Source organism: Geospiza fortis, unplaced genomic scaffold (assembly GCF_000277835.1).
Source record: "Geospiza fortis unplaced genomic scaffold, GeoFor_1.0 scaffold174, whole genome shotgun sequence".
Taxonomy (NCBI): domain Eukaryota; kingdom Metazoa; phylum Chordata; class Aves; order Passeriformes; family Thraupidae; genus Geospiza; species Geospiza fortis.
Window position 1 is genome coordinate 290,021 of NW_005054480.1, and position 27,852 is coordinate 317,872.

The 27,852-nt window shown below is 42.0% G+C and overlaps 1 protein-coding gene across 1 annotated transcript in view; it reads left to right on the forward strand.

Annotated features, from left to right (window-relative positions):
• Positions 1-4,317: 4,317 nt before the first annotated feature.
• NPR3 (natriuretic peptide receptor 3) overlaps positions 4,318-27,852 on the forward strand; it is a 32,494-nt gene continuing 8,959 nt past the window's right edge. Inside the window, exons 1-3 of the mRNA XM_014310065.2 lie at positions 4,318-4,435; positions 8,188-8,354; positions 25,005-25,140. Of these exons, the coding sequence (XP_014165540.1) occupies positions 4,321-4,435; positions 8,188-8,354; positions 25,005-25,140 (418 nt within the window). The 5' untranslated portion in view covers positions 4,318-4,320. The remainder of the gene's footprint in view (positions 4,436-8,187; positions 8,355-25,004; positions 25,141-27,852) is intronic.

A 27,852-nucleotide genomic window follows, 5' to 3' on the forward strand; every position in this document is an offset into this window, starting at 1 on the left:
TTTGCCCTAGGGGACCACCTTAGGAGGGCTTTGTGGCGTGGTGAGAAATCAGCTTTCTGCTGGCGGTCTGGTTTACCCAACATTATCCACGTCTGCAGGGCAGCAGATCTGTTGCTTACTCTCTGAAATTTTTTGCAGTGACACTGTGTAGGTTCAGGGACTAACAAAGATGTTTTCCTCTCACCCCGCTGTGCCTGGCAGCGAGAGACCTTTTCACGACTTCTACCATCGGGAACCCCGTCAAGTACCTCGTAAATAATAGATGCATTTAGGGGAAATGGCAATTTCGGGGAATGTGTGCATGCGAAACACCTGAGTGCATGCCGTGATATTGTCGCCAACAGTTAGCAAGAGACCGTGGAGATAAATGGCTTGTAAAACATCTGGGACAGTCATGTCTGGGCTGGATGAACTGGCTTTGCATCATGGAGCAGCAAAGCAAAGTGCTTTAGAACGTGCAGTTTTGTAGTTAGATGTGCTTTAAAGTGAGATATTGCCTAGCAATGGATTGATTTATGGGCTTATCAGAAACACTTTTCCTGTTAGAGGGTTTTACCAGCCACAGGCTTCCTCAGTAAGTAATGCAAAAAGAAAATATGTATTCCAGGAGTGAACTGGAGGGTGAAGTTAAAGTCCGTAGGTATTTTCCAAGAAAGCCATGGATGTACAAAGCCCTTTGTACAATTCTTACATATCTTGCTGTAGAGTGTTAAAATAGCATCAGAATTGGACAGATAAAGATCATGCTGTGTGTGGCAGGCAGCATGGGTATTATGGTGCTGTAGGCTGTGGATGGAGCAGCCTTGCACTGCTGATGTTACGCTGCTGTGAAATCATTAACATGCAGGAGTGTGTGAGATAACTGAGATCTAGCATTTAATTCCCTATTCACTGAAGCAGGTGCTTTAAATAGAGCTTTCCTTTTAAGTATCATTTGGGAAAATATAATGAATGGAGAGAAATAAATGTGTCAGTGCTGGAGGAAACCACAGTGTGGGGAAAGATGCTTGTCAAGTGTGTGTGTGTGGCTTTCCTGATGCTGAGAGCATTACAGCATGCTTACAGCAGGAAAAGACAAGTGTTCACCCCAGCCCCACTCTTCACACTATGCTGACAGTCAGGGAAGAGGGCTTGCTTTCAGCCTGGTCTGAAATGCTGTGCTGAGCTGAGGCATTTGATCTTTTACAATTCTTGCTACTTGCAAATGACTGAACAGAAGCAGCCCTCTTCTTTCTCCCTGTTGTGACCTGTGGGGTCCCTCCTTCTGTCTCACCTCTTTAATTGTTCTCTCACTCCTGCCACTCAGGTGGGGCCCTCCAGCTTCCACTTGTGCCTTTCTGACCTTAGAGACTGACTGCAGGACTCACCTGGCAGATTCCTTTAGCCCTGCTGCTCATGGCATCTTTCAGGTTACCACAATATTTTAAGAGTTCTACACCACGTGGAGGGTGCACCAGATGAGGTCTGAAGATCAGTCAAAGTCTTTGTTTGTTCTGGGTACTCAGTGGAGATCCCCCCAGCAGGACAGCAGGACTTGTGGGCAGCAGCACACTGTCCTGAGCACTTTCTAGAAATATTTTTGCTTGGTTGGTTTCCAGTTTTTAATGACTCATGTGTCACACCTGCTGTGATACTGTCCTTGGCTCTAAGTCTTCACCTTCTCTAGCTTTCAAAGCCTGCTGCTGTTTGGCGTCCCCTCTGACTCGCTGAACTCCCTGACTGGGAGTGGGCTTTTGAGCAGATACAGGATTCTTGCTCGAAACTCTCCCAGAGCTGGGACAGAAACTGCCCCACCAGCTGTCCTGTGGGAAGCAGGACAGAGGCTGGCCCTGGGGGTGAGGTTGTTGCTGGCTGGGGGTTTGCACTGACTTCTCAGATGCCTGGGAGGAAAAGGCACACTCACCCATTCACCCCATGTACCAGGGACTGCGTGTTCAGTCCCTGCAGCCATGTGAAATGACTGAAGTCTTGGAGCCACAAAAAATAATGATGAAAATATGATAAGTAAAGTTAAGTGCTTGTCTATGATTTGTTTGATTAGTAGTTCAGGCTTCCTTACAGACTCAGGTAAGCCTGCTGCAGAGCTCTTGTTGTAGGCTCAGGTTTACTGTGGGATTCACAAATGCAGGCTTGTGATTAATGTATAAGCACGTAGTCCAAGGGATGTGTGTAGCAAAAGGAACACTTATTCCTTTAAACTGGAATCAAACTCTAAAGTATTTTCAGGATGAGTCAATAATCCTAGTCAATAAATTCAGCATATTAGTATTAGAATTACTGTGGTCTGTGTGTATTATGGTGGAGGGAGAATATTTTGTATGGGTTTGCACATACATGTTTGTACATACACAATGGTAAGGTACAGGTGCAGATTAAATGCATAATTTACATTTTTGGAAGATTGTGAGAAACATACCCATAGCTTATTTGCTTCAGAATCTTGAAATATGTAATCTTTGCTTTCCTGCTGGGTTAGAAACCCCTTCCAGACAGTTAATATTACTTCCCTTACATTCCTTTAGAGGCTTACAAAATACGATTTAATGTATGTTAAAGTAGTTCACCACACACTCTCTTTCTTTTATTCCTTTTGCTCAACGTCTTTTATTGGTGTTGTGGGAATCCCTTTGATTCCATCTACAGATTACAGTTTTATGATAGAAGTGAATTACAAAGGCAGAGTCAAGGAAGAATTGGGAGGGCAGCAAGGAAACATTTCAAAAGGAAATCTCTCACCTATACTGAAATTAAGAACAGTGAGACAAATTCATTCCTGATGTGCATCTGGAAAATATTTGGTCCAAATTTTATTGCAAGTAATTTTTTTTTGTGTTCATTTTCCTTCATGCTAATATACTTCACAATGATCATGAAATATGTCTTGCTCTGGAAATTATTATATTACTCTGCCCTCATCAGTAGGACAGAGCTATGCATGGTGTAATTCTCCTGAAGCGTGGGGTTGTACTGAATATGACTCACCCCAGCGGCACATCTGGAGGTTTCTGCCTGTGATGGCATCCAACCAGAAAGGCGATAGGAGAAGATTCATTGTGTGCGAAAAGATTCGGCCTGTTTGGCATTTTCATTTCTTATAATAGAAAACACTTCCACCCAGAAGAGCTGAATGTGGTTTTGATTCATTTTTATTGTTGGGTTGAAAATATTTGCGTACATTATTGCAGCTTTTGAGTCCTGCCATGCGTGACGGCGTTCTTGGAAACGTGTGTGCAGTTGGTTTTGAATCACCCTTCTGACAGGATCTCTTATGTCTCTGCTTTAGGATACACTCCTGAAGCACACTCTGATAAAATACTTTGCTCCTCCCTCTGATATCAGGATCTTCATACCTGTAGTCTTGTAAACCAGTGTAAAAGCTTGTAATGTTACTTGCTCTGTGTGGGAGTTTTCTCCCCGATGTTGAAGACTTCACCTGTTAGGATTCTCCTTTCCTTTTGCAGAAGCAAGGAATAGCCAGGGCAGTAGTCCCCCTGCCCAGCAGATCTGGGAAGAGACCTAGCAACCACAATCATCACAGTGGGGTCACGGTGCCCACACAGGGGCACACCTGTGGGCTTGTAGGTCTCATCGTAGCAGCACAGCCTCTGCTTAGCTATTGGCCCATGATAAATGGGGCTCTGTGGTGTTTCTACCCACGTTTAATCCTCATGCTTGTAAAATGGTGCTTGTTTTTTCCAATTATTAACATTAGGCATCCCATCAGAGGTGGTTGCCTAGGCTTATTGCATGGTCTCTGGAGGGGAGGTCATGTTCTGGAAAGATTCATACCACTGTCCCTGCTGCACAGGTGCTGCTGTCCCTTAAGTGCAGAGAGGCAGCAAAATCTAGGTCAGGTACATAAATATTAGGTAGCTGAGGTATAGGCAAGTTTGGTCTACATCAAACTGTTCAATGGAATGGAAGTGGTAAGTCATGGTATTTCCATCTTTGTCTTATGTCTGCTTAGAAATAACAACAGAAGCTTGCGATTGTGGTCTAGTCTACAAATACCTGTAGGTAAAGGAATTTGGAACCAGAACTTAGCACATTCTGCACGGTAAAAACCCAGACCACACAGAGGATCGATTTAATTATCTTCAGAGGAGACAAGGGAAGAGGAAGCCTTTCTGTGTTCACTACCTGTCTTGTCAGCTCTTTAGGAAATCAGCTTTGTTTGCAATCTGTGTTTTCATGTTTGTTGCAAAACTGTGAGGACAGCTGGGGTCAGTGTCTCTGGCAGCATTCTTGCTTCACATGCTGTTCTCTGAAGTTTTTGAGCTGCTTCTTATCTATATTTCTCATTTTTTTCCAGTTGTAATCATGTGTGCCAGCGGTGACACTATCAGGAACATCATGTTGGCTGCTCATCGGCAAGGAATGACCAACGGGGACTATGCTTTCTTCAATATTGAACTCTTCAACAGCTCATCATATGGTAATGTTTTTCTTGCCCAAGTGTGTTGCAAAGTCTTTTGTAAGCGTGGTAGTATTTTTAGATTTGTTAGCCTCAAAACACGCAGCACTGAGTCCCAGAGAGCACCACTGTCTCTCCCTGTTGTTGCAGTTATCTTCCGCTTGGGCTATGGTGTTGCAGGAAATAAAACAGACCTTGTGGCTATAGTTGCTACTGGGTGGGTAACAAGATGCCAAATATGCTACAGGGATTACTTTTTGGGGAAGTAGCACCAGACATTGGTTATGCTGTGGGTACCCCATTCTGCAGTGTGTGTGCTCAGGTCTGGGTGACTTACACCATCCCCAGCAAGGTTTAGGCCTCCAGAAATCACCTCTGTGCTATCTACACAGCTAATTTATTTATCTTTTGATCACAGACTTTGTCTGCAAAAATATTCAGCCGTGCTGTGTTAAAGGGAGATCACTGGATGGGACACAGGCAGTCCAAATTTTCTACAGCAGAGTGAATAAAAGTGGCTGTTTACACCCATAAGTAAAAGGAGTCATTTTTGTCAATCTAAAATATGGCTTTAAAATGTAAATTAAATGTATTTTCTTTTTGAAATATACCTAATATACCTGTATGCCAAAATATAATTGTAACTGCATGTTACATCAGTGCATGGCAGGGACTATACCTGCTCTCAGCTGGTGCAGCTGTCTCACCTAAATTCAAAGTAATATTGGAGCTATGTGTTTGCTGAGATCAAACATCAGATGGCTGAAGCCAGGGCAAGTTTTGTTGAAGTATAATGTGGCTCTTAAAAGGAGTAGAATCTTTTGCAGATGTAGAGAAAATAATTTCCTCTGTGCAGACTGCTTTAACTACAATAACAAATTCATTTCAAGTTAAAAACCAAGTGGAAGTTGAGAAAAAAGGCGAAGTGTGGTGGGGGTTTTCTTTCTTAAAGCTGCAAAGGCTGACCAACAGAAACAACTGAATTTAGAAAAGGATGATTTTTTAAAATTAATCTGTTAACTGGAAGTTCTTTTGTATAAGCTTTCTGTTACTCATCTACTACCCCTGAAATTATTTCACAGTAAACAGTGCTGTGTGACACACTGTATGATGAAGGTATGTAACTGTATAAATTCAGAGATCTAGATATGTACAGAAGTACAGATTCTGCTACATATATCAAGATTAGCTAAAGAATGCCAAATTCTGCCAGGTAAGAAGTAAATCACTCAAATATCTAAAACATGAAGTTGTGGATCAAGATCAAAGCCAATGTGGGAGCCTCATTACTACCCTCCTTTGCATCACAGATAGTCCAGCCTTCTTGTAGCTTTTCTGAAGGATGAAAAATGTCTGGCTTCTCATGTAGTGTAGTTAGAATGTGGCATTTCCTGACATTTGTTTTAGACCAATTTTCTGCTTGTGGATGTGTTTCCCATGTAGTGGGAAATGATTGTGCATCAAAAGTTGACTTTTGCACAGATGGTCATTGCATGTGAAAAGCAAACACAAGAGAAGTGTAGATAAATTCTCCCAAAAATTCTTGTTCCCAGTGCCTGGAGATACTAGGTTTTGTATTTCATAAAACCTAAGAGTGGGTGTGATTGGGCAACTGGCACTGTCTCTGTGTTCAGATGACTTTATTGCAGTTCATTGTTGCCCTCTGTTCTGAATATTTCTAATTTTTCAGAAGACCAGGCTTATTAAATGCCAAGGCTGCAATAATTGTACACAAATATTGTAACAAGATGACCTCCCACAAAATACACCGTGAAGGAATTTAAATATGTAAATTATTCTAGGAACGCTGTTATGCAAGTGAACCTTCCCCAGTCCCAGTGTTGGGATTTAAAGAAGGAGCATCTATAGTGTCCAGGACAGAAAGTTACATTCTACTAGCACTACTACTTTTTTTAAATTTTTTTTTCTATAATCTCATGCTTTTTAGCTATGTCCATTTGCAAATGCAAGGCTATGGCTAAGCCCTCTGTGCTGTAGTCTCTGCTGCACTCCTTGAATCTAGCACCTCCAAAATGCAGGTGCCCAGCTGGGGCAGAAGCTGTTCAGCTTTGAGGCATCTGCAAGGCTTGTACTCTCTTTTGGGAAGGTAGCAAGATGTGCATTTCCTTCTCTTTGAGAGCAGTGGAGAGGTCAGGTGCAGGCACTGCAGGGGAGAGTGGCCAAACCAGACAGTGGGATGTGAGTTGCTATCCAGTGTCTCCCCTGGGTGTGATGAATATGGTTCTGTGTAAGTGATTTTGACCTTGTGTTGGGAAATAAATCCCTCAAGCAAGGCATATGTATCTAGATCTCCTTCTTAAAAAAATTAAATCACTATAAAAAAATAGCAAAGTTCCTGCTGTGTCTAAAGATTACAGTCCTAGGTGGTGCTGGGCTGTGGTAAATAAGGCTTTCCAAGGGTGGACAAGAAATGTGGGAAAGGTGCTCCTGTGTCTCCTGCCTTGCGCAGGGACTGACAGGAGCTGTCCTGGACCCAAAAACTGCAGGAGAAAGGGCTTATCCCCCACAGAAGTGCAGGGCCTCTACTCCTTCCTTGTGCTGTCTGAGGAAGCAGAGCAAATCTCCAGTTAAGTCCCAGCAGCCGTGCTGGGAGGACGAAAAGCAAGCTCTGTTTACCTGCTTCAGGTGCCAGAGTTTGTCCTTGTAGCTGTGTGATACAGCTGGGAAGCACTGTGCAGGGAGCACCATGGGTTTTTTACCTGTATTCCATCTACCTTAACATCTCTACAACTTGCTTCTCCTGGTCTAAAGACGCAATGACAATATGGTCCTCAACCCAAGCAAAATAACCACATCCTCTCTGATTTCAGATTCCTATGTGCCTCCGGGTCACCTTGGGAATTTAGCTTTAGTTTTGTCTTGGCTCATTTGGCCGTAATGGGGTTTGTTGCTGTTGCTCAAAAAATGAAGGCTGTCTAGATTTAATTACTTGTAAACATTTAAAGGCTCACTGCTTAGGGCTACCATTGTTCCCTCTAGCCTTTTTAGTTATCATTTACATCAAATAGCATAAAACCTGCTCCAGAACAGCATGAATCTTTCCACTGACCTCCTGAAGCTTTGGATCAGGATCTCAGGGCCTGCTAAGGCCAGGGTATGTTTGTAAGAAGGACTTCTTTCCTAATAAACAACCAATCAGCTATCCTGCTTTTTAAAAATGTGGTTTCTTTACTGGTCTGAGTTAAATTGTTCCCTTGCTGTGACACAAAACACGTGTAAATTTAGCGTAGGCGCAGGATTCCATTTTATTTCTATGTATTGCTTTCCCATTAAAAACAGGGCTGGTCTGGCAGCCATGGCACGCATAGTTTTGTCCTTGACCACAGTGGGAGTGCTGCACCATCTGCCTCCCATTCGGGGGGATGATCATGCCCTTCACTTTACTGGTGCCTTTCTGACTGTCCAAGAGGAGTGACATGTAACAAAATCTTTGTGCATGAATCCTCCCTCACTTCTTCTCACTTAAATCTTTCTGCATTTGGGATCTGGCATATGTGTTTGGCTCCAAGATGCCATCTCACACTTAGGATTTATTCCACCCTTTTAAAATAAGCAAAGACAGTGTGGGAGTAAAGTTGTCCTTTGGTGTGCACCTTCACTTCTTAGTTATTTATTCCTTGCACACCTTGAGGAAGGGTCAGTTCTCCTTAGTACTTTACCATCTCTCCAATGATCAGAAAAGGGGACTTTTGGGTGAAAAAGGAATCCCATAATGGTACCTAGTTTGGAAATATGCTTGTTTCCCTCTTTAGGAAATGGCTCTTGGAGAAGAGGAGACAAGCATGACCTTGAAGCCAAGAAAGCATACTCATACCTCCAAACTGTCACTCTGCTGAGGACTGTGAAGCCTGAGTTTGAGAAGTTTTCCCTGGAGGTGAAAAGTTCTGTTCAGAAGCAAGGTCTTCATGAAGATGACTATGTAAGTACTTGATGACAGACTTCAGATCATAGCATCTTGAAAAACATAGTCCTAATTAAAGCAGAAGTGGCAGGGAGACTTTATCAGGATAGAATCACCTGGGCTCAGTTGCAAAAGTGTGCTGTTCCACATATAATTTTTTGGTTTTGGTGGATAATGCAAATTACAAGGACAGGCTTGGTCTAGGTGCACTATATCTGGGCACCAGCACCCATGACCAATTCTCCTATGCTCATCTCCTAGTTCATCAGCAGAAAGGTTAGGCAAAGGCAGGTGTCTCTCACTCTACCCCGATAAGTCTTCTTAACAGGCAAAGAAATAGAGCCTTCTTTTTTGTTTTCTCCCTATAATTAAATTTTTTTTGGAATCCAGTCTTGAGAAAGTTACACTGTCTGTATTGCTTACAGTGAAGTCATTCCTGATGTGAGGGAGAAAAGTGGTATTATTTCTCAAAAAAGAATATTTAAGTAGTTGCTGTTTTTATTTTCAACTGTCTAGAATATCAACAGTCCTTGCAAGTTGCTTTAAGCCTTGGGGAATGCCAGTGTCTTCCAGAGCTGGACACGGGAAACTGTGCCTTTTTATAACCTCTCAAAATGTAGGAGGAAAACACCTTTGAAAGTTGCTTTTGAGCTAGTGCTGAGCTAATGCTAAACTAGTTCATTAGGCATTTTCATAGAAAAGTCATCTGTGGAAGCAAAAATGTATAGCAAATACCTGCAGGGATTTCTGCATGCTGATACAAGTACTTCCCAGACAGTCAGCCTTCTCCATGGGGCAGTGTCAGCTTTCCAAATACTCTTACAAAAAAAAGAGGCTTGTAGAGAGTTTGGTCAGTCCTTAGCTGCAGGAAATGAGAGCCTGAAACTCAAGAAAGCAACCCAAACCCTTCATTTTCCAGCTTTCACTTAGGCTTCCATCTCATCCCTTTTGCTTTAGGCATTGTGTCCATCTTTAGTTCATCACCTTCTGCTTGAATGTTATGTTAAAGAATGAATAACCTTTCCTGCAGTTTATTGTATAACTTTGACTACCTCTAGAAGATGTGTGCTTCTTAGAACTTTAATGCATTTGATTTAAATATATTACCTAAAATGTTAAATTTGAATCACAACAGTGGTTTGTATTATTCCTGTGATACTTTCAAAATCTAGTCTTAGTCTTTTGTTGGCATTTTTTGTCTTGGGTTAGTGGAGAAACCCCACCTCACAGTTTCAAGGTGCTGCTCTGAAGAACCTGCTGAATGAGTTCTGAAGAAGGCTGTGGGACTTTAATTTGTGCTGTTGCTCCCTTTTCTCTCCATATGTCCTTTGTCAGATTTCACTTAGCAAACTATGTCCTTTGAAAACCTGCTATGTGCCTTTGGTTGTGGTTGGTGAGAAATGTGATTTTAAATACTTTACATCCATTCATCTGCGGTGTTGTGGTTTTCTTTTAGTCTGGGCAGTGTGATATCTCCCCAGATAAGAAAAGCCTTATACTGCTGAGAGCTCAGGCTGTTGTCTGTGGGCTGTTTGGAGGCAGGCAAAAGGATGTTTTTCTCTTCTTTGGGGTGAGGACCCACTGCGAACTCTGCGCAGTGCTGATTGGGGCTGCATAGTTACAAGCCCTGTTCTGGGCATTTATTCTGTCAACAAGAACCAGATCTAGGGGAGAGCAAATTCCCCTGTGCCAGCATGGGGGAGATTTTGCAGGCTGATGTGTTTGCTGGGGAGACTCCCTCAGCTGCACACCCACTGCCAGAAGACTTCTGTTGTCATTCCTCACCACATGACTCCTGTGTGTGCTGTCACTGCTCCTGGCTGTCCTGGCCCACAACAGGGGCTGGGTCCTTACCACCTCATGCTTGACCACCTTCTGCCTGGCCCTTAGACAGGGCTGCCTCTCCCTGTGTCCCATTTCCACCTGTGATCCAAGGTCCTTCACCCTGTTCCAAGCATTTCTTCACAGAAAACCTTGAGCCTTTGCTAGAGCCAGGCAAGCTGCATAGGCCTCTTCCTGCTGCTGCTTGCCCTACTCCTCTTCCTGTTCTTCCTTTCCCATTTGGCTTTCTTCTTGCTTCCCTGTCTGTTCTTGATGGGACACAGAGAGCATCTTGTGATCTGTGTACACCTACCACAGGATCCTGCCATCTAAAACATCAGCCCTTGGCTCACAGGCAGCCTCCATGGTGGAGGCCACTGGCATCTGCAGCTCTCTGTAGAGGAGATACAGATCATAGCTATGGGGGAAGGAGGTTTGGTTTCAAATGCAGAGCATCCTGCTTTTAGATGGATGCTTAAATAAAATAGACCTCAGCAGATCCCCCCCCACCTGCTTTTTCACAGCCTTCTAACAATGGTAAAGTAAAATGTCTCTAAGAGAGTTAGTTTCTGGTTGAGTGTAGCAAAAACCCCATAGCTGTGTTCCTTCATTAACGGTGTGTGAACTTTAACTTTCTGGTTTGCTTTGCATCATTTATGATAAATTATACATTTCCCCACTTTAGACAGTGGAAAAGACATGCATCATATTCCCTTAACTGATTGTCCTGCTGCCCTATTCAGAGGAGAAACATTTTGGGGCAGCCTTCAGGATTAAGAAAGAAAAAGCATTCTGAAAACTAGTGGGGAAAAATAAAAAGCTAGACTGAAGGCCAGTTCCTTCCCCTCTGAAAAATTTGTGGGTAGTGGGCACCCATTAAGTGTGCTTTCTTTGGCAACATGGGAAAAAAAGTGCCCTGGGTATGCATTAGGCAAAGCTGTGTCCTCCAAGGGAAGAGAGGGAAGGAAAAGTCCTTGAGCTGAGTGGGTGGGAAGTGACAGAGATGGATGTTGCTCTGCTGGATTCTGCTCCTGAAAACAAAAACTATGTAGAAAGATAATCAATAGTACAGCCCATCTCAAGTCATATCCACGGGTGTTGAAATATAGTCCTCATTCTTTTCTGCAAGCTGTGTCCCAAGAGGAGATGCTTAGGGAGGTTTGGATTTGAAGCATTCACTGTGTCTGCTTTTCTGTGTGGATTTTTCCAATGTCATGGGAAAATGGGGCCCCAGGCCCATGGTCTAAATTATCTCACAGTGACCCTAACTCAAACAAAAATCATTAGTGCTGCCATTTTGTCCTGGCCTCTTGCCAGCACTAATCTTAAAGGCATTATTATCTACCAAAAAAGAATATAATAAAAATGGAAAATAAGCAGATGACAGAAGGAAAGATAAGGGAGACAGAAAGGGCAAAGTCCTAAAGCAGCAGCTGTCCCGCTGCCAGATGCAGAACACATATGGCCCTTGGAGGAGTAAGGTCAAAGAGTGTTGGCTGTCTTCATCTCCAGCTGTGAGATCACACAGAAAAGAGAAAAACGTGTTTTGGGTAGGTCTTTCCCAGCTCAGAAGTTTCTAGTGTTTCTGCATGAGTGTTATGCTTTGGAAATGGGGAAGGTGGGAGAACCTATGCCTTATTGAGGGAGCAGGAAAGTGTGGAAAAAGCAACTTCTCCAGGAATCTCTCTTGTGAAGTAAGAAGCTTCCTTAAGCACCTTTTAATTAGACAGCATTGAAAGCAAGGGTGGTAGAGAGGTTCTGAGAAAGCATCTTAGAAATATTTGGGTTGCACAGCATGGGGCAATGGTGATGTTCCCTGTCTGCAGTGTCCCATTGCAGCAGCCCCTGAATCCATTAGCAAATATTGTTAGTTTGCTTGTTCACCAGTCTGAGTGTGAAAGCAGCTACTGTTATGTTAATATAACCCAAAGAACTGTGGGCTGAAGCAATAAATCTGCTCAGCCATCATTTCAGCATTCAAGTGTCTCACGTTTTTTCAAGAAACATCCTGTACTTTTGTAGAAAGTCTGACCATTTTATTCTGTGCCTACCTGAAGATTGACTTCTCTGATAAAAGGAAGAATATTTCCAAAAATCCAATCAAATTTGGGTTTCAAGCATGTGGTAGAATTGCTTTAATGTTTTTATACAAATGGTGGCAGTTTTCTTACTTTTGTAATGTTAATGCATTAACAAGACATTAACAGCAGGGAGTCCTGTTCTCTGTAAAGCAACTAACATCCTTGGTTTAATTGCAAAATACAGGGCAAGCTCTGCTTGCAGACCTATAGCCTAGTTGAGGCAGACAGCAGTGGGAATTGCATGCAATTACTTGAAGGAAGAATTTAAAACTGTCTCTAAAGGGGTGTGTGAATAATTCCCAACACATACTGTAGTTAAAAATGTTTATGAATAAACAGTGTTTCAGTTGAAGTATATGCATAAGCCATTTTTATTAAATAATGCTGAACACTTAATGAATTGGTGGTAGGGTGCAGTTTGGAAGTTCTTAATGCACCTTCTGTTCCTGACTCAGGCCTAGGATTCAATAAATGCTTTTTTTATGTCCAACCCAGTATTCTGAGCTCAGATGAGTTTACAGCCAGGAATATTTGCTCTTCTGAGGTTACAGACCACCCATGGCTTGTTTTTTCTTCTCATTTAAAAGCTGAAAATGTAACTAATTAAACAAATATTTCTGCTGTGTTAACTACACGACAGCATTGTTCACAAGGTGGATGCATGGGGTTTTTTCCTACCCAGAGCCTTTTTCACCCTGAAAATGAGCACTGGGAGAAGGGAGCTGGAGCCTGATTTGCCAGTAAAGTTATCTCAATGAAAGAATGAGCTATGTAGATTAATTAGATCAGCAAGATGCTACTCCCTATTAGAAAGGGGAGCTCTGTTTTATTTAACATTTTCAGCCCTCTGAAAGGAGAAAAAGTGCATTCTAGAGCAACATTTTTAGGTCCAGCAGTTAACTACAAAAGCTTCATGGGAGGTAGCTGTGCTCGTAAAGTTTATCATCTCATCCATAACATCCGTGCCAGACTCTTCCCTGTGTGTATTCCTTACGTCAGCCTTTTAATTAGGATTGCACACCAGCTAAGATAAGGCTGGGAGAAGTGAGCAATTCAGTCTTGTAGCTATGATGCTGAAAATGTAACTTATTCAGCAATGTCCTTCTCACTTGTCTTTTTCAGGCACAGGCAGGCGAGATTAATGTCAGGCAGTCTTTTGTGTCTTCTGACTGCATAAGGATGGGAGAGAGTTTCGAGGAGATTTAAGGGGGAGGGGGGGGAAAAAAAGAACCCCCAAACCCTGCCAGGGAATAATTTGTTCAAATGAATGGTTCTATTCAGCTGCTGGAGTGCTTTGCTAATTGTGTTCGAAAGAATAAAGGCAAACCACAAGCTGCTTTCAGCAGCCGGAAAAAACGGTTTCACATGCCAGTTTATTAACAAGATGAATTCTATTAGTAAAACATATTTAGGATTTTCATGACCAACCCTTCACCCCTTGGAATTAATGAGAGTGTCTTTATTTTCTGTAGGAAAAGAGGAGTGCTGACCTCTGGACTGCTAAATTTGGTGAATACAGCAGACACTTTTACACTTTCCCCTGAAGTTAATGCTTTCTCAGTGTATGAAAGACCAGTGTCATCCACATCCGGGTCTTAGGCAAAACTACAGTGTAATAGAAAGTTATTTGCCAGTAACAGATGTCATAAAAGCCAGTAAAAGAAAGAAATTATTCTTCTCTCTTCCAGTGGATTTGTTTAGTTTTTCTAGCCTATCTAAGCATATTTTTGAAGCTGTCTTAAACCATAGAGGAGATAGTGTAAAACTGTGTGTATATCTAGAAATAGAAACATCTGAACTTTTTGGTAATGTAAAAGTTTAGAGTTGGTCTTCATGGTTATGTTGTATATTTTCCATAGCCACATGTTTTTAACTTGGATTTCACTGATATTCACATTCCACTTTACTAAACAGGCACTCAGGAATTTATGGGTAAGGCGCTCTTTGAAGTACTTGCTAGAAATAGAACTTATTTTTCACTAATAAAGGGTGAAAAATATGTCCTCCTGCAAAATTCAAAGGCTATTTCTGGTTTTAGTGCTTGTCTATGCTGTTTGCATTGCAAGCAAACCAAAAGCTAATTTGTCCCATTAAGGTATTGTTTTAATGTAAATTTGTAAGATTTTTGACATTGGTATAGAATGATCTTCAGGCTGGGCTCTGAGATGCTTGAATGAAGGAAAAGGTAGACTATCATTTTGTATAAAATGTCACTTGAAAAATGAAATACCTTTGCCTAACAGACTTTTTAGCAGTCACCTTCTTTTTCTGTGTGTCTTATTCTCTGGGTATCTCATGAAAATATAACTGAATTTGAACTTTCCTTCTTTACTGAAAGAATATTCATCTCAACAAGGCATGAAGAGGGGGTTTGGGTGAGTCTGTCCCACATCAGGATGGTGTTGCAGCCAGCAGCAGGGTCCTGGGCAGGCAGCTGGGAGCTGTTTTGCTCTTGCTGAATGGCTGATGTGATGCTCTAGCCTCAGCAGCTTGGGTGCTGTGGAGGGTTCACCTCACCTGTGCTGGTACCTTCACACTCTGGTTACACAGATTGGGTTTTTCTATCTGAGCCTAGCAGTTTAATCAGAAGGTTTGATTATGAAGGTGGCAGGAGGTGTGGGGAAGGAGCCATGCTTTTTTTCTTTAGGGATGTAAAGGAAGAGCAGTTATTCAAGGCAAGAAATGTGAATTCCTTGTTTGAGAGCACCAGGGCAGAAGAGTTGTTGTCTCCAGATTGAGGTGGTCCAGGAAAGCTTTCTTGCACTCATCTGGGGTATTGGTTGGTGTAGGTGATCCTGAATAACAGCAGGGCAGGGTCTAACTTTGTGATGTTCACAAGTGACAAGTCTTCTAAAAAAACCAGTGTAAGTGGCAATCATGAACACCTCAAGTCTGAGATCTGCTGCTCTGTCATCACATTCATTTCTTATGGCTGAGTGCTTGAGGTTGAGGTGAACCTGGCTCTGGGAAAGGCTCATTCTCCAGAGGGAAAAAAATCTTTTAACAGAAGGGCAGGCCAGTCCCGTGGGTGAGTCAGGTCACCCTGGTGTATGAATGTTGGCAGAACCAAGACAGGCAGCAGGGCTTGGGTGTGCTCCACTCTGCTGGGCTGTAAGAAAAGGCCAGTGTACAATGTGCCAGCTCTGATTTTTTTATTATTTTTTCCAGGGGATATTTAGCAATTTTGCTAATGCAGAGGGGGTAATGTAGTCATCCAGTAAGAATGGGCTGTGTGAATAGAGGCAGTGGTGTTCCTGTGCATGCAAGGGGACGTAGGAACCTGCAGGAAGATGCTTAAAACTTTCCTTCCCTCTTTAGTAGATATGTTTTTCATTAGGAAGAGAAGTCTGGGACAAAAATGAGAAGGTCTAGCCCATTCTGAAAAGAATGAATATATCAAAGCATATTGAGAAGACAAGGAGTGCCTCTGTCCCAGAGCAAATTAATGAGGGGGCATGAGAAGGGGCATGGGCAATGGGAGGAGGGTAGGTGAGGACACCTTTTGCTCTGTGGCTGGGAACAAGGTGACATTCACTGAACAGGACATTGATGGGAAGCGCATGTGTGCAATGCATCCAGTTGGGCCATCAGCCTGCAGACTACAAAATACCTCAAAGAGCAAAACCAAGGAGGATTTCAGGGATCAGACAGTCAATACACACGCAAGGAGCTACAAGAGTGAGTTTTTAGTTTCTTGGAGTGGCTGCAAATCCTCAGATTTAGAGGTATTAACTGTCATGCTGCTGCTGAAGAGCGGGAAAATGTGTTTCAGGTGTGCAGCTGGAACCTTACTGCTTGCTGACAGGTACACACAAATATCTGCTGAGATAGCTGCTGTGCCCCTCCTGTGCTAATGGGATCCTTGCAGGGATGCCAGCAAAGGGGTGGTTAATCAGCCAGCTGAATACCTTTCATCAGATATTCACTATCTGAAAGAAAATAGCAAAACCAAATAGTTAAATTTTAAATTGTTTGGAATGGAAGCATGACTAATAGCAGCCTGAGGGTTTGCATTAGTTCCATGCCATTAAAATTTACAAGTTCATATGCCCATTTAGCCTGGTATTTAATAAAAGGATCATTTGTCATGGCAACCACAGCCTCAGGTGGGCTCTCTTAGCAAATAATTTACTCCCAGCCCAGAGGTCCCCCAGGTCTTGGCAGGTCATACCTTTCCCTCAGCACCTGGATTCCAGTTCCAGGAGTGCCTCCACCTCAGGATGGCCTGCAGACAGAGCAGGGGAAAGGTGGAATTCAGATTCTCTGAAAGTGGAGATTGGACCTGAATCTCCCATGCTTACTCAGTAGCAGGAGGCCCAGGGCTTTTAGGTGAAAGGGGCAGGGAATTTAAAAACACTGGTGCCCTGTGAGGATTTGTGAAGGCCTTAGTACGAGTTCATGCAGTGGAAAGTTGTTATCTGCTTGAGTGAGAATAAGAGGTCACATCATCCCTCATTTTCTACCTCCTCTGCTGGCAAAGGTGAGGTGGGATACTGTTCTTATGAATCCTGGTTTTGTGTGCCTAATTTTTGCCTGGTACTGAATACAGATCTTAGTTTACTAATCCCAGCTCCAAGCATACTTTTGAGCTAAGCACCACTTTTGGCTGTGTCTAAATCATTTGTGTTTATCCAGTCTTTAAGACTGTAAAGCACATGCGCTGGTGGGTAATCTTTGCTAATCTGCTGCAAAGGTCCTTTTCATCAGATGTGTTTTTTACCCCATCCAAGATTTTACCAGCCCACCAGCTAGTATAGCATGTTCAACTCAGTTTGAACATGTGAGTTGTTTCCAAAGTGATACAGTGATTTCTCTGAGTTTTGCATGAGAGCTGATGTGACCTTGAGAGTTTTTAATACAAAAAATAAAATATGTTTGTGATTTTTGTGGTTTGGTGCTAATTTTAGTAATCCAGAACGCAAAACAATTGCACGTTGCGCAAGGATAAACATTTAACAAAAAAATGTCCTTCCTGTTTGTCCTATCTCTGCATTAATTTAAACCAATTTAACTTACTTTAGCAAGTGGAACTGATTTTTTCAGATGAGTGACTGTCACCCTGAAAACTGAGATGTTCCTGCTTGTAAAACATTCTTGCCTGCTGACATCAAAAACTTAATATCTAATGAAAGGATGGGGGTGGTGATTTTTTTGCTTCTAAGTGTTTATCTGCAATTTAAATGTTCCAATTTAAATGCCAGCTTAAAATGTTAGCCTTCATTACAACTGTGTAACAGATTATCAGACTACCAATGGGGATTCTTAGAAAAATCTATTTAAAACAAGCTTATTTTAGTTTCTGTATGTCTGTGTGTTTTCAGCTGAAAAGAATAAGTTCTTTAGTATCTCTTGTGTTTCACCACTATGACTAGATGTGTAATTTCTGGAGATAGTTTTGGAACTCATCATGTGAATGGCCACATAGTTTGTTAGAAGGCAGGAAGTCCTAAAAAAGTAGGAAGGTTAATTTTATAAATGACAGCTGTACCTTCTATGGTTAAGATCTGTTCAGTATTCAGGCAGTCACAGTACAGTGCTATGTGCTAGAGATCTTTTGCATTAGCTGTTTATCTGATGTTAGAGATGTAGTATAAACATGGGATATTTCACCTTGGCTGCAGGAGCACAGTAATCTTCTATCCTTTTCCTTGATAGGTGACCTGGGTCCCTTTAGAGCTAATTATTGAGGTGAATAGTATTTGTGTAAATCATACATAAAGGAGAAATTTCTCTAAAATTATTGTTCTGTAGGTAGTTGAGTTCTGGTACAAAACAGTTCTGCTTCTTAGGTACATCAGTTGCACCCCTTTAAGGGCAACATTAAAAGGTAATGCAGGAGCCAAAACCACAGAGGGGAAAAGTGGCTGGGAGCAGTTTGCAAAAGGAATCAGTGGACACAATGGATAGAGCCAGAAATAAATCCCACACAGGTTTTCAGGGGGAAAATCTGGTCTAGAAGAGCATCCTGTTCCTGGAGCAGGGCAGTTCTCAGCTCAGCCTGCCCCTGCTTTGGCCGTGCCAGTGGAGGTCTGGGGAGTGTCTGAGCCCCCAGTGCTGTAAGGCTGTGGGATAAGTGCAGCAGTTGGAGCCCCTTGATGTGAACTGACTGTGGGTGAGGTTCTAACTCTGCTGAGCTGACAGTTCCTCTTTCTATGTTCAATGGAATGAGCTCATTTTGGCTGTAGCTGGACATTTCTGCCCAGCCTGTTAGCAGCAAGCACTGGGAGTTTACAGCCATTTTTTAGATAACCATGAGGAGGGTGTTGCAAGCAATAAACAAAGAATGGGCAGCTTTTGCAGGCAGTGGAAGGTTTTCTCCACACCTTTGTGTCTCAGTTTCCACTGTAGCCTGATGTGTTTTAGCTGATATTTCACATTGCAGCTGCCCTGTAGTCTGGGGCTGAATAGATTTTTTGCTTCAGTTCACCATTGAGACAATCGAGCACCTTGTGGCTGCCCCAGCTACATGAGTATGGGTAAATCTACTAGTTGTTCAAAAATGGGATATTAAGAAAAACAAGGAAGAAGGCTTGAAGAATGAGATGAGATGAGATACAATAGCAAAGAAGCTGGCTTTGCAGTTAGTTTTCTTTCCATAGCAAGAAAATGACCTTCACTGCCAAAACCCTTAACTCCCTGGATTTGGATGCCTTTTTTAAGTGAGTCACAGATAATGCTCTAATTTTTAATTTACTTTTATTTTCTTCTTGTTAATTTATTTTATTTCAGCAGAGCTTTTATTGGAACAAAGGGCTGGCTTCTGGTCCACAATTGGCTTTAAAGTAGATTGGAGTTTGTCCCTGGTGGTACTTCAGTCCTGTTGGAATAAGCATCCTCTTGTCTGAGTGGAACAAAGGCAGCAGTGGTTTGGCATGCCTGGAGTGCACATCAGCTCGTGTACCAGCTGAACAGTGCAGGCAGGCAGAGGCATGGTCTCACCCTCGAAGAAATGAGTTTAATTGCAGCACAGCATCTTTGTGTCCAAATCAAACAGGAAGGGCAGAAAAAAGCTGGGGTCTCACTGTACATCTTATCTCTCTAATGGTGCATGCAGGCTCTTTCATGGTGGAGATGGGTGCTGAGCTGCAAGCAATGTTGTGCCCAAGACTCTCTAAATGTGGGCTTCAGTTGCAGATTCCTCAGGCCAGAGACATGTTGCTTGGTGTGCAGGGTGCTTGGGTGGAGCACACAGCCCATCTCCTCTGCTCTCAGCATCACTGCTGCTCCAGGGAATGCTAAATTATTAAGGTGAACAGTATGTGTCAAGGAGTTGAAAACAAGCAGGCAGCCTTGTTGGAAGAAGCCTCCTTTAAGGGAAGTCTTGTTCAACTGAATGTTTAAGCTATAAATTCTAGAGTGGAATATAAGCCTCAGTCTGCAGAATCCCACTAATAAAGTCACATGCTCTCCTATAAGAAAAATGTCTTAGGGGTTTCCACATAAACACTGTCTCCCTGTGAAACATGAAAATGGATGCAACAGTACTTGAATAAATCTCTCTTATATATGCATAAGGTTTTACTGTTATGCTCTTCCTCTTTTCCTAGGGAGAGATGTGAGTTCCAGCCCCAGATAATAAAGTGAGTTTGGATATATCTTTAGGAAACCAAGTCCTGAGCCCTGGCCTTGTGTTCTTGAGTAGGTGCCCATTTATGTATTTATAGAGTCTGGATATCAGTGAATAGAGTGCGAAGCTCTCTTTGGCTACGGCTGTGTTGCCCAGAACTTGGTGTAATGCCATATATTCCTTTTTAGTTTTAAATTAAATATTGTGGAAATGACCTTCTCAGAAGAAAGCATGTGTTTCTATTATTTTTTGCTTTTTCCTATTGTTTTTTCCTTTTTCTTACTGTTTGTTTGAAGCACTATGGTCCAGTAGGGGAGCAGTATGGTTGCCCTAGCAAACAGTCTGTATTTTTAGTCTTAGGCATCTAAACATACAGATTGACTGTCTTTTAGCTTTATTCTCCTTTCCAGTTCCTGCTTTGTTTCCACAGTGATGCATCCCTGTCTGCAGGCACCCAAGATATGCTGTTTATGACAGCGGACTATTGGTGTATCCTGTAGCTTTGCATTTGGTGTGCTTGGGAGTCCTTCAAATCCCAGTCCCACTGCATGTTAGCATTACCCAGCTGCTATCCATAGATGATATTCAGGAGCTCTATGAGTTTCTGTTGCATAATCAAATGAAGAAATCCTGTGAGGATCTGAGGAGATGTATGGTGGGTTAGTGAAAACTTTGATAATACTCTTGGGTGGTAGCATGCAGAATGATATGTGGTAGTGTTATGGCAGTAGGACTAATACATTACTGCAAAGCTGGAACTAGACGTGGTTTGAAATGCATTTCACATGGTTTGAAATGCACTTCACCTTTCCTCAGATAATGATCAGGTGTAAGAATATTCTTCCCACAGCATCACATTCTCAATCTACACGTCAGTTCCACCCAGAGTTTCTCACTGGGATTACCTAAACTAGAAGTTTAACACTTCTAAAATAAATGTGTAATAATGATATTTTATCTTAAAAATAATTTAAACATGAATCATTTCTATATTTTGATCATCTATTGTATGGGAATCATGAGCACCTTGTTCTAGGCTTGTGCTGCTCAGAGCAAGGTCGTGGCAACTCATCGAAGAAATGCTGAAGGCCCCTGACCATCTCAGGACTGTAAATAAGTACTTAAAACAGCGTGGGCTGTGGCAGTGTCCTGAATGGGAATATGCAGCATCAACAAGTGGTATTAAAGAAAGAAATCCCTGCTGTAGAGTTAAGTGAATAGGGCTGGATACTGAGTCAGCAGAAGACAACTGAAGATGCATGTCAGGAATGCATGTGAGAGAAGTTAGTTATGTCAGGGCTTCTTAGAAAAGCTCATAAAGAAGGGACCATAATTATAACTGGCTTGGTTAAGGAGGATTAAAAGGGGAGAACTGACAGTTAAATTGCAACTGCTTAGAAAAATACTTCTCTTGAGACACATTGTAACAGTGTGAGAAGTAGGAGCATTACATCACCTACACAAATTGGTAACATTTTTCGAAATGTTTGTGTGCAGCCCTCTGCAGTTCCCTAGGGTCCTTGCTGACTGGGGCTGAAACCACGGTTTGTCAACTTGAATATCACTACGGATGTACTGGAAAGTAGATGCAGAGACCAAGTGTGGGAGATGTTGTTTGCCTTTTTGATAGAAAAAAAGTGATGATGCTGATGCTCCCCACCAAGCATGGAAGTGGTATGAATTGGTGTAATTGCGGTGTTTCAGAGCTGGGCAGCTCCAGATGCAGGAGAATAATCTTATTTTACAGTCAGTAGGCAGGATATGGAAAGTTATGGGCCCTGCATAGCTGTATCTTGGCTGTCTTCCACATGGGTAGTATTTTGCATTGCTGTGTATGCTGTTAACACCTTCGTATATATGAACAGTGTGGTCACAATATAGCTGCTTGGGGAACTATAACTTCGAACTGGGTAAAATTTATGCATGTGATTTCCACTGAGAGGGGTTGTTGGGTTTTGGTTGCTTTCTTTTTTCTGATAGAAGATGATTAATTAAAGAGTAGAAAGGCAGGAAGTTAAAAGGGGTATATGTCTTATTCACATATGCATACAGTTGGCATACTTGCTTTTTAGGTGTATGGTATTAAAACAGGATGTGAAAGTAATACAGAAGATAGCTCAGAAAAAGGTTTCCACATATTGGTACTGCAGCTTCCAAAGGTGTTCAGCAAACCTGGCAGCTTCTCTGCTGCCAGTGGCATTGCTGCCACGTTGAGGGGGTGGCCCTGGACAGCAACATTTCGGTAGCTCTGACGTGAAAATTGTGATCACAGCATTTGGAGCTCTGCTCACACCTGTAATTAAAAGGCAGCTTAAATAAAATTGGAAAAGGCTACAATAAAAAGACTCTGCTTTGTATTAGAGCTCAGCTAAAAGAATTTTTAATTACCTATAAGATTAGTGGGCCTTTAATAGATTTTATACTGTGTTCAGTTTTTATCCTGCAGGTGTCTAAGGTTGAACTAACACATTATTAATTACCATGGACACCATCAAGCAGCCTGTGAAGACATCTCTACAGTTATTCTCATTCCTATTTGAAGCATTCCTGGAATATAAACTTTTTAGTCTAGCCCTTTTTAATGCTTTTCCTAAAGTAAAGAGCAAACCCTTCAAAAATTTTTGCAGCTGTTACTTCACATTTTAATATTCCTCTGTCCTACACGCCATGCAACCTGTGGTCTGTGTGGAATTGTGGCAACGTACAAATGATTGAACAAGATGATATGCAGGAAAACCTTATTCCCTTCGTGGAATCCTGTATCACCTTTCAAGAACTGCTGCTTAAATGTGTTCCTGGATTAATGTGAAAAGTCTCAGGTGTGGCCAGCATATGGTTTGGCTGGGGAGTGTAAGTGCAATCCCATTTGCAAACAGTAATTACAACTCTTTCAGAAGATTTTGAATGGCATAAATTATCCATAGTTTCAACTTCCTTGACAACATGAGGTAAAATGCTGGGGTTTGTGTGTGAGTAACTGAGCAGTGGCATAAATGACTTTCTGACAATTTTTAATATGAGTTTTCATGTAATGTAAGGGGTTTTGGCAAAGTGGAGCTTTGGCAAGGTGCTGTGGCAGTAACTTTCCAAACTGCCAAGTGAATTTTGACAGGGCTTATCTGGCAAATCTTCAGTGTCTACAGAAGGGTTTTCAGGCTGGTGGCATGAGTAGATTTCAGGTTGAGCAAATTAGCTGACAAAATGGATTCTGAAGGTTGCCGTGTTACACTGAGCGGTCTCTGCCATGGACAAAAGAAGTGACAAATGGCTTTCCTTGAAACAAATGCCAGCCACAAACTGTAAATCAGCCAGCAGGGAGGTATAGCTACTGGAGAGTCTAATTTCTCTCCTGAGAGAAAGAATGTCACATTAAGAAAGCTGAAGTTTGATCTTCCACAGGCCACTTGGACTCTAACATTGGCACACGAAGCAGTTGTCGAGCTTTGTGGTTTCTTGGTTTGGTTGGGTTTTTTTAAATTCTGAAAAGTTAAAGCCCCTGCTGGCAAAGCCTGTCCTAGTATGCACTCTGTCCATCAGCTCTTTTTATTCCACCAAAAGCCTGTCTTTCACCTCTTCTTTCAGGCTTTCTCTTTAGTTCAGAATAACTGCAGCTGCCCTGTAGTCAGTGACTGTCAGAGTGAGCTGAGCTGTTCTGCCCCTCCTGTAGCACCATGGGCTCTTGCCTGTGATGAATGTGATGCATTCAACTGCAGCATAGGTTGGAGTTACTGAAAGTCCACTTTTAAATGTCAGAGCAATGTAAACTTTTATATTATCAGTAAATAATTCCGAAATTCTCCTTACTGTTGGCAGCTGCTTTAAGAGTGAAGGAATGTCTTGGAAGTAATTACACTATCAGGGTTTGATTAGTTCAGTTTAGCCAATCAACTATGTAATACTTCTTATCTGCGGAACAGTTATTTCGTTAACTGGCCACATGTTTTGTCTTGTAACTTTTTTAACATCCAGCTAAACGTGTGAGAGTTAGAGGAGGACTTCATTTACTGGCATTTAAAGTTGTTTAGATATAGTGAAGTAGAAGATAAGCTAAATGTTACTTCTGTCCAGAGGAGGATTTGTAGAGGTGAGTGGTTCACTGGAAGTGGCAGTAAGAGACCCCATAATGTGGTTACACCTTTGCTAGGATGTCAGGAGTTTTTTTAATTGTAATGAAACTCTGAGTGGATGGGAACATCTTTCTTGCAGCTGAAAAGATAATTAATTCTGAATTATTGTGCATTTAGTGAGTGCTTTGCACTGCTGAAATGTGCATTGCTGCCTACAAAAGAGGTATACCTGTGCTGCTCTGGTCATTCTGCATCAGCTTCTGCTGATGCATCTCCATTAGAACTCCACTCCAGAAATAATTACTGCTTCACCACTGAAGCACATCAGGCTACTGAGAGCAAACTTGTGATGTTTATGCGGCACTCATGTTAACTGTTAATGTAACTCACAGACCAAAAACTGTAGGTTGCTTACAAAGGTTCATTGGCAGCAATCTTCTTTTGTGTTAGGGTTATAAAGCAGGGTTGGGGTTATTAGGGTTATTTCATTTGTTTCATGTAACTTACTGAGAAGACTATAAAGGACAGGAAAAGGTTCTCCTGGCAGTTCCAGAGAATGCATTACTGGAGATGGTAAGTAGTTTTCTCCGTTGCTCATTTGCTCGTGGAGAGATGCTTGGCTGAACAAGGGCCAGAAGTGGAAGTGGTAATCATTAAACAAGCAAATCCACCAGCTGTGCTCTCCAAAAAAAATCATGAGAGAACATACTTCCCAGTCCTGAGAGGTGCTAAGCGCCCTGTGCGAAGGGTGGGAGTTATGCTTGCTGCTGTGGGATGAGGGTGCTCAGCACTTAACAGAATCTCACATGGTCAAGTGCAGAATTTGTGCCTCTGGGCATGGGAACTGGGATCTGCAAATTTCACCCCTATCTGCAGAGCTATTCAGACACAACATTATGAATGTCCAGAGTAGCAGATAGTGGTTAACTGTTTTTAAAAATGGGTCAGAAGTTCCCCTTGTTCCCCTGAGGTTTTTTTGAGATATATTCCCTTCTGTTCCAGCAGCTAAGAAAGTAACTATCCAAATTAGTCACTTTGGCTAATTTGTAGATTCTCTCTAGTCAATCAATTACCTAGGAAAGAAAAATTTTGTTACGTGTCAATTGCCATTTTTTTTTCTCCTTTTTTTCAGGCAAACATGTTTGTGGAAGGATTCCATGATGCTATTCTTCTTTATGCTCTAGCTTTACAGGAAGTTCTGAAAATCGGTTTCAGTAAAAAAGATGGGGAAAAAATTGTTCAACAAACACGGAACAGAACATACGAAGGTAAGAGTGAATATGGAATTCCAGCTTTCAGAGTAAAAACCTTCAGGTCTTTGTTCTGTGTAAAGTAAGGACCCATGCCTACTCCACTCCTAAGAGAGAGGAAAGCAAACATAGGAAACCATGTGCATCTTTAAGACTGGCTCACATATCTCACCAGGCTGTCTTTTTTTTTGCATCAACTGTTGAGGTCTTGACTCAGTTTGAAAAACTCTTAACAATTTAATGACCCTCACTGATGTTGTAAAGAAATACCAATAATTTTCTCAGGCTCCTTTTTTGTTTTTGAAAAGATTACAGCTGCTCGCTTTGCTCATGTTCATCTATTAGCTCTCAGATTGCCTCATTTTTTCCATTTCACTTTTTTATCTTGAAAGCCTGGGAATGGATAGAAGCAAGCAGGTGCCAGGGTTGGGGTTATTTTGTGTTTCTCAATGGGATTCCTTTGGGCCCTAGAAGGATTTCCCCCAGCCTCCTTTCAGGAGCTGTGTGTGGTGTCTCAGAGGCAGCAGCTGAACACCACTGTGCCTTTCTGTGCCTAATCCTCAAGGCTGCAACTGGCATTTGTGTGTCACCTTGCTGATGCAAAGCAACGCAGATGCTTTTGCCAGGTAGGAATTGTAAAAAAGAAACTGAAGATTATTGTTTTCATCTGTCGTCTATTTAAAATATTTCCATCCATCTCATGTGATAGTCCAATCATTTGTTGTAGGACTGGCAAGGTTTCCTGTGGGAATGCTGGAGAGAAGGAAACATTTCCCCTAGATAAAAAGTGAATGATTCATCTGCATGTGTAAGAAAAACCCCAGTGGCCAGGTTCTCAGCTCTAAGAACACATTGGACATTGTGTAAGGAGGCAAGAAGGGCAGCAGCTTCAAACCAATTTTCTGTTCTCAAATTGTGGGGTGAACATGAGGCAAAAGAGTACTTGGGGCAGCTTAAGGGAACACTTAAGCACTTTAAAGCAAGGGCTTGCTTTAAATTATGCTGGTTGCAATCATCCCATAAGCAACCCTGCACCATCTGTAGGTTGTACTTGGTGTCCACTATATCTCTTCATATCTGTGGCTCGCCAAAACACTCTGCTTTAAAAGGGAGGGAATCTGGTGTCTAAAGATTTGAGTCTCTCTTTGTTTGTGCTGTGCATGAGCAGATGCCCCAGCACAGCCTGTGTTTGCTCCTGTTCCAGTGCTCCAGGAAGCCACCAACTGGTGTGTCCATGCCTCCTTTGTAGTGCCATGTGCTCCATGGTTGATTCTCACACCTTACTTGTAAAACCTGGGAGGAGGGAACAATGTTCTCTTCCCCCACTTGTGAAAACCAGATTGTTGCTGGTGGCTGACCTGTTCCACCTATTCTGAAAATGTAGCTGAGTTGGGCTACAGCTGAGGGTGCAGTTGGTCAAAATTCTTGTAAGCAATATGCCTTTTTCTCCCTGTAGCAGTACGTTGCTGGACGTAAAAATTGATGTTGAAAGAAGCCTTAAACTCAGTGTCTTGCAATGCAGTCCCTTAAGGAAGACCATGTCCCTTTATTTTGTTTGTGAGCCCCTCTTTGCAGTGGATGAAGCATCACAGAGTATGGTTCATGCCCACCCATCAGATTCTGCTGCAGGACTGAAGCTTTTTTATTCCCTTTGACATTGGCAGGCCTTGATAATGAGAACTCCAGTTTCACTAATGACATTAATTTAACTTCTGACATGTAGATATCTAATTGTCTTGGCACCTCATTTTACAGCCTGCTCTGACTTATCAGGACTCCCAACAGAATGTAGATGCTGCTTTCTGCAGAATTCCATCTGCCTGCCACAGCTGCACAGACATTATGGGCTTAGAAGAGGATAAGGCTGAGGTGATCAAAGGATTTCTTAGTGATTGGGTTGTTAAAGACAGCATGGTATAACTTCAGGGTACATGTGGTGAGGAATATTTGCTATTCATTGACATTTCCTCTGGAAAAGTAGCAAAATTTTTTGTAGGTAGGTATCTCACATTAAAAAAAAAATAGAAAGAAGGTTGAGATAAAATCATTCCACCTTCATGCAAATGCAATTCTTCATTAAGGTAGTTTCAAAATTTCCTACCTCTGTTTCTTAAGGAAATCACAGGAAATGGCAACTTTTAAAATTTGTATTTCTGATTCAGATAAAAAATTGAAAAATAAATATTTTCTGACTGAAAAAAAAATCCCACAGGAATTCCAAGTTTCAATTTTAATACCTCTTCCCAAAAACAGTTATGGTTTTCTTAGATCACAAAAGTATCTGCTCCAGTTAGTGCCTCCTGTCAGATCCAGAATCCAAATTGATGTGTAAACAGGGACATCACAGTTCTTCAGTGGCCTCTTCTTTCAGTGTCTCAGCCAAGTGCTTGTTACACCAATTTGATTTCCCTGCAGTAATTGAGTTGACAATGGCTTGGTTACTGTGTGGTTGGAATGAAATACGTGCTTGACAATAATTTTGATCACCACTATGTATTTTGAAAACCACAGCAAGCTGAAATGTTCCTGACATCACTAAATCTGAACAGATACAGAATAAATGGAGGTGTGTTAAGTCTGTTGCACATTCACTGTCCCTAAGCATGTTGGGGGAAATTGATACTCTGAATATCTGACCTCTCTTTTCTGACTGACTGTCACTGAGAGCCTGAATCTCCCTGGCTTTCTAGGCATGTGTTTGGTGTAACATGGATGTACAGTGATGCCTGT